The 13,129-nt window shown below is 42.4% G+C and overlaps 1 protein-coding gene across 5 annotated transcripts in view; it reads left to right on the top strand.

Moving 5' to 3' along the window:
- Positions 1-13,129, top strand: part of LOC123265618 — a 101,232-nt gene that overhangs the window by 44,454 nt on the left and 43,649 nt on the right. For all 5 annotated transcript variants that reach the window (XM_044729412.1, XM_044729413.1, XM_044729415.1 and 2 more), the window contains 4 exons: positions 852-1,089; positions 1,496-1,753; positions 1,860-2,093; positions 3,548-11,917. In XM_044729412.1, coding sequence (XP_044585347.1) covers positions 852-1,089; positions 1,496-1,753; positions 1,860-2,093; positions 3,548-11,917 — 9,100 coding nt within the window. The remainder of the gene's footprint in view (positions 1-851; positions 1,090-1,495; positions 1,754-1,859; positions 2,094-3,547; positions 11,918-13,129) is intronic.

Raw genomic sequence — 13,129 nt, 5'->3', positions numbered from 1 at the left:
TCTGAAACTAATTTACTTTAAAAAAAAAAATCAAAAAAATTTTGAAATTTTTCATCATTTTAGTACAAAATATATGACACTAAAATTGAAAAATATTTTATCATTTTTAAAATTTTTTTTTAGAATAAATAATGATAAAAATAATTTATAAAACAACATTTTAAATGAAGATATTGTAAAAAGCTATAAATGCAATTTTTTTAAATAATTTTCTTAAAGTAATTTATTTGTTGAAAAAAAATCAAAAAACATTTTCAAATTTTTCATAATTTTAGTATAAAATATATGACACTAAAATTGACAGATATTTTATAATTTTCATAATTTAGAATAAATAATGGTAACAATAATTAAAAAAAAAATTATGAAGAAATTGTAAAAAGCCATAAATGCAATTTTTCAAAACTAATTTATTTGTTAAAAAAAATTTTTTTTAAATAATCAAGTATTTGCTGATTTAAGTATTTAATATAACTTAATAATTTATTTAATATTTAACGGCTTAAAAGAAGAAATTATTCTACTGATATCTTCTTCGCCCTTTTGAATAATTCTTACGTTAAAATTAACATGTATAATTTATTTCTTCATAATTAATTATACAATTGTAAAAAATTTTCACAAATATTATTATCATCAATAATAATTTAAAAAACTCTTTTATGAAAGATCATAAATTTCTTCTCTATCAAGTAAATTTAAGTAAATTCAAGTAAATAATTCAAATAAATAATCAAGTAAATTTAAATAAAGACTCTTGACCAGCTGTATAGCCAGTTATAATTCACAATGATCCCCTAAAAAAAGGTAAAATAAAATAAATAAAAAATACTAATAAAATACTTAATTAGACGGACGTAACAACCCTGTGTAAGTCAAACTTCGACTGCGTGAACAACGGCGAGTGCATAGAGGGCCAGTGCTTCTGCAAGGACGGATTCAAGGCCGTTAGAGCGGAGTGCGAGGACCTCGATGAGTGCGCAACGAACTTATGCGGGCCGTCTTCAGTGTGTATTAACACCCGAGGAAGTTATCACTGCTCCTGTGAGACCGGTTTCGTTGGAACACCGCCGCAAATACCCTGCAAAGGTACATTACATTGCATGTACATACATTTACACACAACCTCTTTACACTAGGCACTATAATAAATTAAAATAGAATAAAAAGAGTAAACCCGTGTTATTTTATTTTATTTGCTATCTTAAAGCATGCAATAGCATTTTTATGCCCTTAGGCCGAAGAGATACTGATTGCCGATAAGACGTTGAGATATGAGGAAGTTACTCGCTCTCATATGCACACTCTTCTATATTTATATATTTATTATATATATATATATATATATATATATATATATATATATATATATATATATATATATATATATAAACCAGAGAAGCTCATATTAATAGTCACTCATGATCATGATCATGACTCTTATATGAAGAGAGTCTTCTTCCTCGTTCAAGCTATGAATCCCGTTGATTTTCAGCTCCATGTGATGGAGTCACCTGCAGCGAGCATGCCTTCTGCAAGCCCGATGGTCACGAGGCCTACTGCATCTGCGAGGATGGCTGGACCTTCAATCCGAATGACATCGCCGCTGGTTGCGTCGATATCGACGAATGCGACCTGGTGAACGGACCTTCTGGTCGCTGTGGTAAAAATTCTATATGTACCAACACGCCTGGTGGTTTCAGTTGTCAGTGCAAGCCCGGTTACTCTGGCAATGCCTTCAAGCAATGCATGGGTACTTATTATTTTATATTTTATTATATTATATTAAAAAGCAATATCTAGATATGATACTTATGCTATGTGGGAGTTGGCTCGATTAATCTGCGGTTTTATTTCAGACGTAGACGAGTGTGCAAGGCCTGACGCCTGCGGTCATGGTGCCACTTGCACCAATACCAATGGTGGATATACATGCGCTTGTCCCGAGGACACGATACCTGATCCGGATCCTTATACCAAGTGCGTTGGAGTTGTCACCTGTGAAGCTGATGGCGATTGTCCTGGTAATGCTATTTGTGACCTGGCCAAGAGGTGTCTTTGTCCCGAGCCTAATATTGGAAATGATTGTCGACGTAAGTTTTATTAACTTTTTTTTTTATTATAATGAAATTAACCCTTCAGCACTCTCGCTATGAAATTTTCTCTCACGCTCATCAATAATTCAAATTTTCTTTCAAATTTCAAATGGAATGACTATGTGATTTGTTTTCTATCTGCCAAAAAATTAATATTTCAGATTACAATATTATTATTTTAAATTTCTAAACCATAAAAATATACAATAAATTTTATTAATCATGTATTATTATTAAATAAGTAAATTTTTTTTGTTTCTTTTTTTTTTAGAAATTTATTTTGTTTGAGATTTTTTAAATTAAAGGGGCTATAAGCATACGTGCGCATGCACAAAAGGCGTGAAATTTTTTCTCATCGCGCGAGTAATGATATTAAATCGTCTTGCGAGAGTGCTGAAGGGTTAACAGACATCTGCACTAAGAGAAAAAATTTCTTTTGAAAAAAATAGACAAGAAATAATTTTGTTGGGAATTTTTAACAATTATATTCTTAGCTGAAAAAATCAAAATTGTTCTCAAAGTAACTTTCTTGTTGAAAAAAATTTCTTACATTTAAGAAAAAACAATTTTGGATGAAAATTTTCAAGTTGTTTATTTAAAAATGATTTTTTTTTCAAAATCTATAAAATTGTAAATCTGTGAATTTTTTGAAAATTTCCAACTAATTAATTTTTTTTCACAAAAATGCCCACATTTTTCAAAAGAACTTTTGATAATTATTTACAAGCGGGGTCAACTTTATTTTTGACCATAACTAGGTGAAAAATTAACATTTTCAAATTTTTTTTTGATTCTGCTTGTTTATACGGTGCATTTATGATAAACAATGCCGTGAAAGGAAAAAAAAAAGATTTCGATAGCTTTTTTGCCTTCAAAAGTTGGAAAAAATTTTTGCTTTCATGTTTTTGGATAAAATTTATATTTTATCTTTTTTTTATGTTTTTGATATATATATATATATTATTTTGAAAAGTACATAAAAAAACCAACAATTGAAAAAAAAAAAAGTTAAATATCATAATTTTCTAAAAAATTTATAAATTAAATTGTTTGATCCTCTCGTAAATATTTACCCAAAATAAATTTTTTAAAAATTTACAAAACTGTAAATCTGTAAATTTGTTGAAAATTTCCAACAAATTAATTTTTTGTCACAAAAATTCACATTTTTTACAAAAAATTTTTCTTTCAGTGTGATTATTTTTTTAATAAATAAATTATTCAAAAAAATTGAAAAGTAAAACTAAAGAATTTTTTTTATTATTTTGTTAGCAATAATTTATTTTTCAATTAAAATAAAAAAATAATAAAGTATCTGCTGATTCTTCAAGCTAATAAAATAAGAGAAATAATGTTCTTTAAAATAAACACATCCTGTTGACATAACTTTAAAAAAAAACTAGTAAATTTATGTCTACATAATCATTATATTATGATAATTACCATTGCAGACCCTTGTGAAGACGTATCATGCGGTCCGAACGCCCATTGTATGATCCTAAACGACATAGCTACTTGTCTATGCAGCAACGGCTTCACGGGTAAACCTGGCATAAAAAGTGGTTGTACGGATATAGATGAATGCGCAGTAAATCCTTGCCCACCAGGAGCAGTATGTAACAATGAAGCGGGTTCATTCTCCTGTCAATGTCCAAGCGGTACCACCGGAGATCCTTACAACGGCGGGTGCAAGGAAACAGCAGTGCCCCACGTATGTGGTCCGAATTCGCCTTGTCCAGCCGGAGAACAGTGTGTAAAAGATGAATTCGTCGGTAGCAACGTGTGCATTTGCCAGCAGAGATACACCCGAGATCCCGAAACCGGAAAATGCCGGGACGTTAACGAATGCCTGGAGCACCGGGACAAGCCACCCTGTGGCGTAAACGCGATATGTAAAAACCTTCCAGGAAGTTACGACTGTCAATGCCTGCCCGGGTTCCACGGTAATCCGTTCACCCTCTGCGAGGAGTGCAACAGCATAGAGTGCCAATGTCAGCCGCCTTATAAGATCGTAAATGATAAATGTATGCTAGCAGGCTGTTCAGGAGGTGAACCGTGTCCAAAGGGTGCCGAGTGTATCACGATAGCCGGCGGAGTGAGTTATTGCGCGTGTCCTAAAGGCTATAGCACCCAACCAGACGGCTCCTGCGAAGATATAAACGAGTGTACAGAAGGTCGTCAAGTTTGCGGGTACGGAGCCGAATGTATTAATCGTCCAGGATCTTACGAGTGCGTTTGTCCGCACAATTACGGTGGAGATCCCTACAATGGATTGTGCTCTCCAGCACAAAAAAGATGCACAAGTGATAACGAATGCAAAGCGAATGAAAAATGCGTCCAACCTGGCGAGTGCGTTTGTCCTCCGCCTTTCTATACCGACGCCTTGGATGGAAATCACTGCAAAAATCCCTGCGATAGGTTCCCTTGTGGGATGAACGCCAAGTGCACGCCCAGTGACCCTCCGAGATGCATGTGCGAGACCGGTTACGAGGGAGATCCCCAGCACGGGTGCGTTGACGTTAACGAATGCATCAACAATCCTTGCGGCCACGGCGCTTACTGCCTGAACAATCGCGGCGGACATATCTGCGAGTGTCCCAAGGGATCAGTGGGCGATCCTTACGGTTCCGGGTGTACTGGTGGAATCCAGCCACGCCAAGAATGCTCAACCAACAATGACTGCGAGAATTACCTAGCTTGTGTCCAAGGGAGCTGCGTTAATCCTTGCGATAACGTTCCGTGTGGTCCCAATGCCTATTGTGAGCCAGATAAACACGTCCCTTGGTGCAGATGTGTCGTGGGATTCACCGAGGGGAACAATAATGAATGCGTTTCGCAATGCGACGGCTTTGTTTGCGGAGCTGGCGCTCAGTGTATTGTTTCTTACGACGGTCCCACTTGCAAATGCATCGAAGGGTTCATGGGAAATCCTTTCCCGGGTGGCCAGTGTGTTCCTGATGTCTGTTCCCCTGAAGTTCCGTGTGCTGAACCCAGTGTTTGCATCGGTGGAAGGTGTAAGCGAAGGTGCGAGGGCGTAGTTTGTGGAATTGGCGCGAGTTGTGATCCCCAGACAAATAAGTGCGTTTGCAATCCTTACTTTGTTGGAAATCCTGATCTGCTTTGCATGCCACCGATTGAGCCTCCAAGATGCGAACCTTCTTGCGGAGACAATGCGCACTGTGAATATGATGTAGCTGGTTTTAAATGCGTTTGCAACCCAGGAACCTCTGGGAATCCTTATCAAGGATGTGGCGCTCAGAAGAAGTCAGAGTGTACTAACTCAATTTGTGGAAAAGACGCTAATTGTCATGCTGGACCAAACGCAATTGAGTGCGTCTGTCCTCCGGGATTCGCCGGTAATCCTTATATTCAGTGTCATGACATCAATGAGTGCAGCGGAAACGCTTGTGGAAGTAACGCAGTGTGTCTTAATACCCTCGGCAGTTACGATTGTAGGTGCAAAGAAGGATTTTTTGGAAATCCCTTCGTTGGGTGCCTGGCTATCGAATCTGGACCTTGTACTGATCCAGCGACTTGTCACTGCAGTAATGAAGTTCCGTGTCCTTATAGTCACACATGCGTTGAAGGAAGCTGCGTTAACAAGTGCAGTAGCACCCAATGTGGTCCCAAGGCTGATTGCCAGGACGGAAATTGTATTTGTCCGTCAGGATACATCGGAAATCCTCATGATTTGGTCAAAGGATGTCATCTTAAAGCGCATTGCTCCAATGATCTTGATTGCGAGTCGCAGCAGATTTGTTTCCAAGTTGGCAAAGGTGTCAGGAAATGCGTAGACGCTTGCAGTAAACTTCAGTGCGGTCCTAACGCATTCTGTGTGACGCAAAATCATATATCCTCCTGCATTTGCATTGATGGGTACTTTGGAAATCCGAGTAATCTTGTAGACGGATGCCAGCCTGATAGATCAATTGCTCCGCCAGTTTGTTCGCAAGATTCCGACTGCGCTGAAGGTTTTTTCTGCATTTTGCTGGACAATGGGATTCACGACTGCATTAATCCGTGCAGTAAAGTAGTCTGTGGTGCTTACCAACACTGCGAGCCTGATGGAAGTGGTCACGCGACTTGCAAGTGTCAGGATGGATACGAGTGGAATCCCGTGAGTTCAAACTGCGAGAAGCCATCAGTGCCTGATTGCATTGTTGACAATGATTGCCATTCAACGGAAGCTTGCAGGCCAGACGCTTTGGGAGTTCTGAAGTGTATATCATCTTGCAAATCATTCACGTGTCCTCTGAACTCTCAGTGTATCGCTAACAATCATCAAGCAGCTTGCGAATGCCTCTTAGGATTCGCAGGAAATCCAAATGACCGGCAAGGCTGCCAGAGCGCTAGGCAAAACAGGTGTTCTACAGATTCCGAGTGTTCAGAAGACCAAACCTGCAGGACTTCCAACGACGGGGCGTTACTTTGTCTCCCGGTTTGTGACTTTGTTACTTGCGGGCCTGGAGCAATTTGTGTGGTTAACAACCACGTTGCTAACTGCGAGTGTCCTCCAGGATTATACGCCGGAGATCCTAATGGAGCAAGCGGATGCAAACCAGTCCCGTGTGTCTATAACATCGACTGTCCGCCTACTCAATTGTGCGACCGTCTTAGTCACACTTGTCATGACGTTTGTGAAGAAAACGCTTGTGGGACCAACGCAGTGTGCATTGCAAACGACCATCGCGCGGTCTGCCAATGTCCGCCGGGTTTCAAAGCGAATCCAGTAGCCGATGTAGAGTGTGTGGGCGTAGAAGCTTGTAATCCGAACCCTTGTCATCCTACGGCGATTTGCGTGGTAGGAGCTGCTGATTCTCCTGTTTGTCAGTGCCAACCCGGTCAAGTGGGAGATCCTTACGGTTCTGGGTGCCAACCAGAGGGCTCGTGTGTCTCCAACAAAGACTGTCCCAAGCAATCAGTGTGTCAGAACCACCGCTGCATAAACCCTTGCGAAGACGCCTGTGGGAAGAACGCGATTTGCGAGATAATAAACGGCGAGCCGATTTGCCGATGTGTTAATCGATTTGTTCCTTCAGTAGAAGGCCCACAGAACGGATGCGTGCGTGGAACTAATTACTGCCTCATTTCAGCTGACTGTGACGTCGGTAATTGTCTGGACGGGCAGTGCCGTGCCGTTTGTAGATCTACCGATGACTGCGCGCAGGGAGAGAAATGTATCAACAGTGTTTGCTCGGTTCCTTGCGTTACTCCCAGCCAGTGTCAAGCGGATCAGACTTGTCACAACGGAGCGTGCATCCTGGGATGCCGCAGCAGCAAGAGTTGTCCTTCGGACCAATCATGCATCAATAATCAGTGTCAGAATCCTTGTTCGCTGAAAGAAAACGTCTGTGGAGCGAACGCTATCTGCAACTGCATCGATCACGCGACTTCTTGCTCATGTCCTGCGGGCTTCTCGGGGAATCCAACACCTCAGCAAGGTTGCGTGAGAGTCCCCAACATCTGCCACTCGAACCAAGACTGTCCAGCTCAACACTTCTGCGACAAGGGATTCTGTCAGTGCTCGTGTTCTTCAAAGAATGATTGCGCTCAAGGCGAACGCTGTAAAAACGGCTACTGCGCTAAGGTTTGCTACGGGAACGGAAACTGCTTGCCAGGAGAGCTTTGTGTTGATGGAAGCTGCGAGATTGGATGCACTTCTGACACTGGGTGCCGCGCTGACGAAGTTTGCATCAATGGAAAGTGCAAATGCAGCCACGGTTTCATCGCTGGGCCTGATACTTGCTTGGACATCAACGAGTGCGAGGAACATCCTTGCCATCCTAGCGCAGAGTGTATCAACCTTCATGGTACTTACAAGTGTGTCTGTCCTCAAGGAACTGCTGGAGATCCAGTAGGTACCGGTTGCTTGACGCCACATCAGTGCGAGAACCATCATGATTGTCCAGATTCGCAGTCTTGCATCCACTTTAGCTGCGCAGATCCTTGCAGCCTCGTCGATTGTGGGCCTAATACGATTTGTTCGGTGATAGATCATGTAGCAGGATGTCAATGCCAGTCAGGATACATTGGAGACGCTTCGGGATGCTTCAAAGTTGAGTGTCTTACAGACAACGAGTGTCCGAAAGACAAGTACTGCAATTTGGAAAGCAACAAGTGCGCTAGTCCTTGCAACAGAGTCAACTGCGGGTACGGAATCTGCATAGCAGTGAAACACAACGCAGTTTGTCAATGTCATCCAGGGTACGGATTGATTGGAGACACTTGCCTGGACGTTGATGAATGCCTGGACCATCCTTGCCACTCTACCGCAGTTTGCCAGAACACTGAAGGTTCCTTCTACTGCTCTTGTCCGCATGGTCTCGTTGGAGATCCCATTGGTCTAGGTTGCAAGCTTCCTGGTGACTGTTTTGCCGACAATGACTGCCCTAATTCCGCATCTTGCATTGACAATACTTGCAGGAATCCTTGCGATATTCCGAACACTTGCGGTCATAACGCAGAATGTCTTGTCCGAAACCACGTTCCGGAGTGTCGCTGCGCTGGACAAAGCTCCGGAAACCCCAAAATTGAGTGCATCAGGTTCGAATGTAACTACCACAGCGACTGCGGAGCCTCCCATGCTTGTTTCGACAACAAATGCGTGGATCCTTGCTCGGTTCCGAATGTATGTGGTCAAGGCGCTGATTGTTCTTCGCTGAACCACTCGGCAGTGTGCACCTGCCAACCTGGAGGCACTGGAGACCCTAATTTAGGATGCACTCCTGTTCAATACTGTAAGACTGACAGCCAGTGTCCAACCGGAGCTTCCTGCAACGGAGGAATCTGCACTGCGCTTTGTACTTCAATAAGAGACTGCATCGGCGACCAATTGTGCATCGACGGACTCTGCCGTCCGACTTGCAAGTCAAACTCGACTTGTCCGGAGTATCAGTACTGCCAGAACAACATTTGTGTTCAAGAACTGCGCTGCACTTCGGACAACGACTGCGGGTACGACGAAAAATGCATCAGGAACAATCTTGGACAGGCAGAGTGTCGTCAAGCCTGCGAACTGATTCTCTGCGGAAGAAATGCAGGGTGTAAGTCTGATAATCACAAAGCTACTTGCGCTTGCGATCGCGGGTTCTTCGGCGACGCTTACGACGACAAGATGGGCTGCCAGCCGATTGAGTGCGAGAGCCACAACGACTGCTCCGACGAAAAGATTTGTGATTTGCACAAGTGTAGGATAGCTTGCCTCGCGCACAATCCTTGCGGACAAAACGCTATTTGTTCGACGAACAACCACCAGCAAGTCTGCACCTGCCAACCTGGATACACCGGAGAGCCTACGCGTGGTTGTGATCTCATAGACTTCTGCCTGAAATCTCCTTGCGCTCCAGGTGCTGTTTGCACCAATTCCCGCGGATCTTTCCGCTGCCACTGCCAATTAGGAACCGTAGGAGACGCTTACAACAGCGGGTGCCAAACCCCTGTTGAGTGTCTCAGAGACCAAGACTGCCCAATCACTGCCAGGTGCATTGAAATCAACGGAGTTCCCAAGTGCGCTGATGTGTGTTCAAGAATCCGCTGCGGTCCTAACGCTGAATGCATCCCGGGAGAGCACGTAGCCTCCTGCAGCTGCAGACTCGGCTACGATGGAGACGCCAATGATCTCAGAGTAGGCTGCCGTCCTTTGCCGACCGCCTGTTCCACTTCTTCAGAGTGTCCTGCTAATACTTACTGCTACGAGAACATCTGCAGACCTTCCTGCCAATCCGATGAAGAGTGCAACCTGACTGACCGGTGTCTCAACGGACAATGCCTAGATCCTTGCGAAGTTCGCACCGCTTGTGGAATAAACGCTGACTGCCAGGTCAATAACCACATCAAGCGCTGCAGCTGTCCTCCAGGATTCACAGGAAACTCCGAAATTGAGTGCGTAAGACTCCCAGTTTCTTGCAACGGAGACGAAGATTGCAGCCTTGGAAACACCTGCAGGGACAATGTTTGTCTTCCAACTTGCACTTCTGACAACCAATGCGCGTTTAACGAGAAATGCGTGCGTGGAAACTGTCTTCTGACCTGCAGACTGGACAACGATTGCTTCCTAGGTCACATCTGCTTGAACAACATGTGTTCTTATGGTTGCAGAGGAGACGAGGACTGCAACGCTAATGAAGCTTGCGCCTCCAACAAGTGTGTGAATCCCTGCGACGTAACTCCCTGCGGCCCTAACGCTAATTGCATTGCAACAAACCAAAGAGCTTCTTGCGCTTGCCCTGACGGATTCATGCCCAATCCTTCCGCTAGGATAGCTTGTCTCCGAGCGCCAGGACTTTCTTGCCAAGCTAACAGAGACTGTCCCTTAGGAGCGGCGTGCGTAGCCGGTTCCTGCGTAGCAGTCTGCTCTTCCAATACCAATTGTTTGAGCAACGAGCGCTGTGACTCTTCAGGAATTTGCCGAGCGCTTTGTCGCCAGGACGAAGACTGTCGCAGCGGAGAGATTTGCGAAGGTCTTGTTTGCCTTGCAGGTTGCCGAGCGGATATTGAGTGCGCGGAAAACTTGTCTTGCATCAACAACCAGTGCGTGGATTCTTGCAGTCTTCCTGATTGTTGTGGCACAAACGCCAATTGTGCGATGTTAAATCATCAGAAGCAATGCAGCTGTCCTGCTCCGTTGGTTGGAGATCCTTTGACTGGATGTCGCAGGAACTTCATTCCTTGCAGCGACTCTTGTCCTCCTGGTCACACCTGCAATGGAGGATCCTGCTACGCCACTTGCAGGAGCGACTCGAATTGTTTGAATGACGAACGCTGCGAAGCGGGAGTCTGCAAAGCGATCTGCAACAGTGATGATCATTGTTCTCCGGGTCAGATCTGCGAGAACAGAATTTGTGAGCTGGGATGTCGCAGTGATAATGCTTGCTCTAGTGATGAGTCTTGTATTAACAACAAATGCCAGAGTCCTTGCGAAGGAGGTAAAGCTTGTGGAGAATGCGCTGGCTGCAGAGTTGTTAATCACGCTGCGCAATGCAGCTGTCCGCCTAACTACTACGGAAACGCTTTAATAAGCTGCACCAAGTCTCCCGTTCCTTGTGACGGAGTCTGTGAGTGCGACGAGGTCGGCTACTGCGTCAGAAGCTGCTCTGTCAATGAAAATTGCGCTTGTGGAGAAGTTTGCGATAACAGAAAGTGCCGCATCAAGTGCGACGCTAACAATTCTTGCAAAAAAGGTTACATCTGCAATTCTGGAATCTGCTTAGCTGGATGTCGAACTCACAGCGACTGTCCTACGTCTTTGTCGTGCAACAACGGACAGTGTGAAGATCCGTGTCTTTATAATGGATCTCCGTGTGGAATCAACGCGCTCTGCAAGGTCTCGGGTCATCGCGCAGTATGTTTGTGTCCGGAAGGATATCAAGGAGAGCCGAGTCAGGAGTGCTACCAACTGGAGTGTCTTCGTCATGAGGACTGCGAACCTACTAAGCGGTGCAGCGATGATGGAGTCTGCACTAATCCGTGTCTTCAACATGGAGTCTGTGGGTTCAATGCTCAGTGTAGAGTTGTTGATCGCACTGCTCAGTGCTCCTGCCCTCCAGGACACTACGGAAATCCGAAGATCAATTGCAAACCTGGGACTGATGAGTGTCTGAGGAGACCTTGTGGCGTTAATGCTAAGTGTCGCGAAACTGCTGGAGGATTCGAGTGCAGTTGCGCTCCGGGTTGCTACGGTGATCCTCATCAGGTCTGTATCTGCGATGATGATCTTTGCAGAGACACCAGCTGTGGCGTCAAGGCTGCTTGTCGGGTTTATAATAACCAACCTCAGTGCTACTGTCCTCCGGAGTATCCTGCTGGAGATCCTATGCATGAATGTAAGTTAAGGTTTTTTTTTTAAGGGATAGCCACTGAAGATTGAAAAAATAGGTTTTTCGGAAATTTTTTTGACTGGGATAAAAAAGGAATTTGGGGATCGGGGTTTTTTGTTTTACTAAGTATACATTGAAGATCATTCTCTTGAATTTTTATTAAGAAATATCATGTCGTTACAAAGTTATAAGCATTTTTGTGGAGCATCAAAAAAATTTTTCTTACTACGGTCTCATCTCTTACTCAAAAACGGATTATTTATTTATTTATTTATTAGAGAACAGACGCCAATCGGCTTTATACATCATATATAGAGAGTAAAAATATAATGTTGAAAAAACAAGTAGATTAAAGTAAAAAAGAGACTGAGTAATAAATAAATTATGTGATTAACGATAGGGAAATATTTTATTTTTGGTATTAGTGATGAATGCTTAATATGTACCAACGTAGAAGTCGATGTCCATGTGCAAGGAGTTGACGAGGTTGGCAATCCTGTTATGCGGCCGATGGAAGACGTAATTTTTCTGTGATTATCTAAAACAAAAAAACCAAACTGCGTTGTAATCTGCATGCATGTGATTATCGTTTCACGTAGGGGATTTTGAAAATTTGGATTTTAAAAAAATGGCGACATGTTAAAGATTTTTTCGTTTTTTTTTCTCATTTTTTTGGATTCAATCAGCCTTAAAAAATCTTAAAAATCAAAATTTTTAAAATCCTCTACGTTCAACTATAGCTACTGAATAGACGAATAACGCACACTTTGTCGGAGAAAAACGCGTTTTTGTTGGAGCGCCGCGTATGCAATAAAAATAAAGTTTGCCGACATTTCAAAATTTTTTTAATTTTTTTTATTGAAAAAATGACTACAAAAAAAAGGAAAAAAAATTTTCATTCGTAAAAAAAACTTTAAAAATTGTAAGTACAATTTTTAAAAAATACTTTTTTGTTTTAATTTAATTATTAAAAAATCAAAAACATCGGCTAACTTTAATATCATACGCGCGCAACGGTCATTCGACGCGCTACCACAAAAATGACTAACTCGAAAAATATTGAGAATTTTATAATACTGAAATTAACAGAAATCTGATAATTTTCAAAATTTGTTTAACAAACAAATTATAGCAAAAAAATTTTATTTAAAAATTTCATCTTTAAAAGCTCTGAAAAATTATAAATGAGATTTTTATAAATAATTTTATGAAACTTAA

Source organism: Cotesia glomerata, linkage group LG5, assembly GCF_020080835.1.
Source record: "Cotesia glomerata isolate CgM1 linkage group LG5, MPM_Cglom_v2.3, whole genome shotgun sequence".
Classification (NCBI taxonomy): Eukaryota; Metazoa; Arthropoda; class Insecta; order Hymenoptera; family Braconidae; genus Cotesia; species Cotesia glomerata.
The sequence above is the reverse complement of the archived record's forward strand: the minus strand, read 5'-3'. Positions and strand labels throughout refer to the sequence as shown.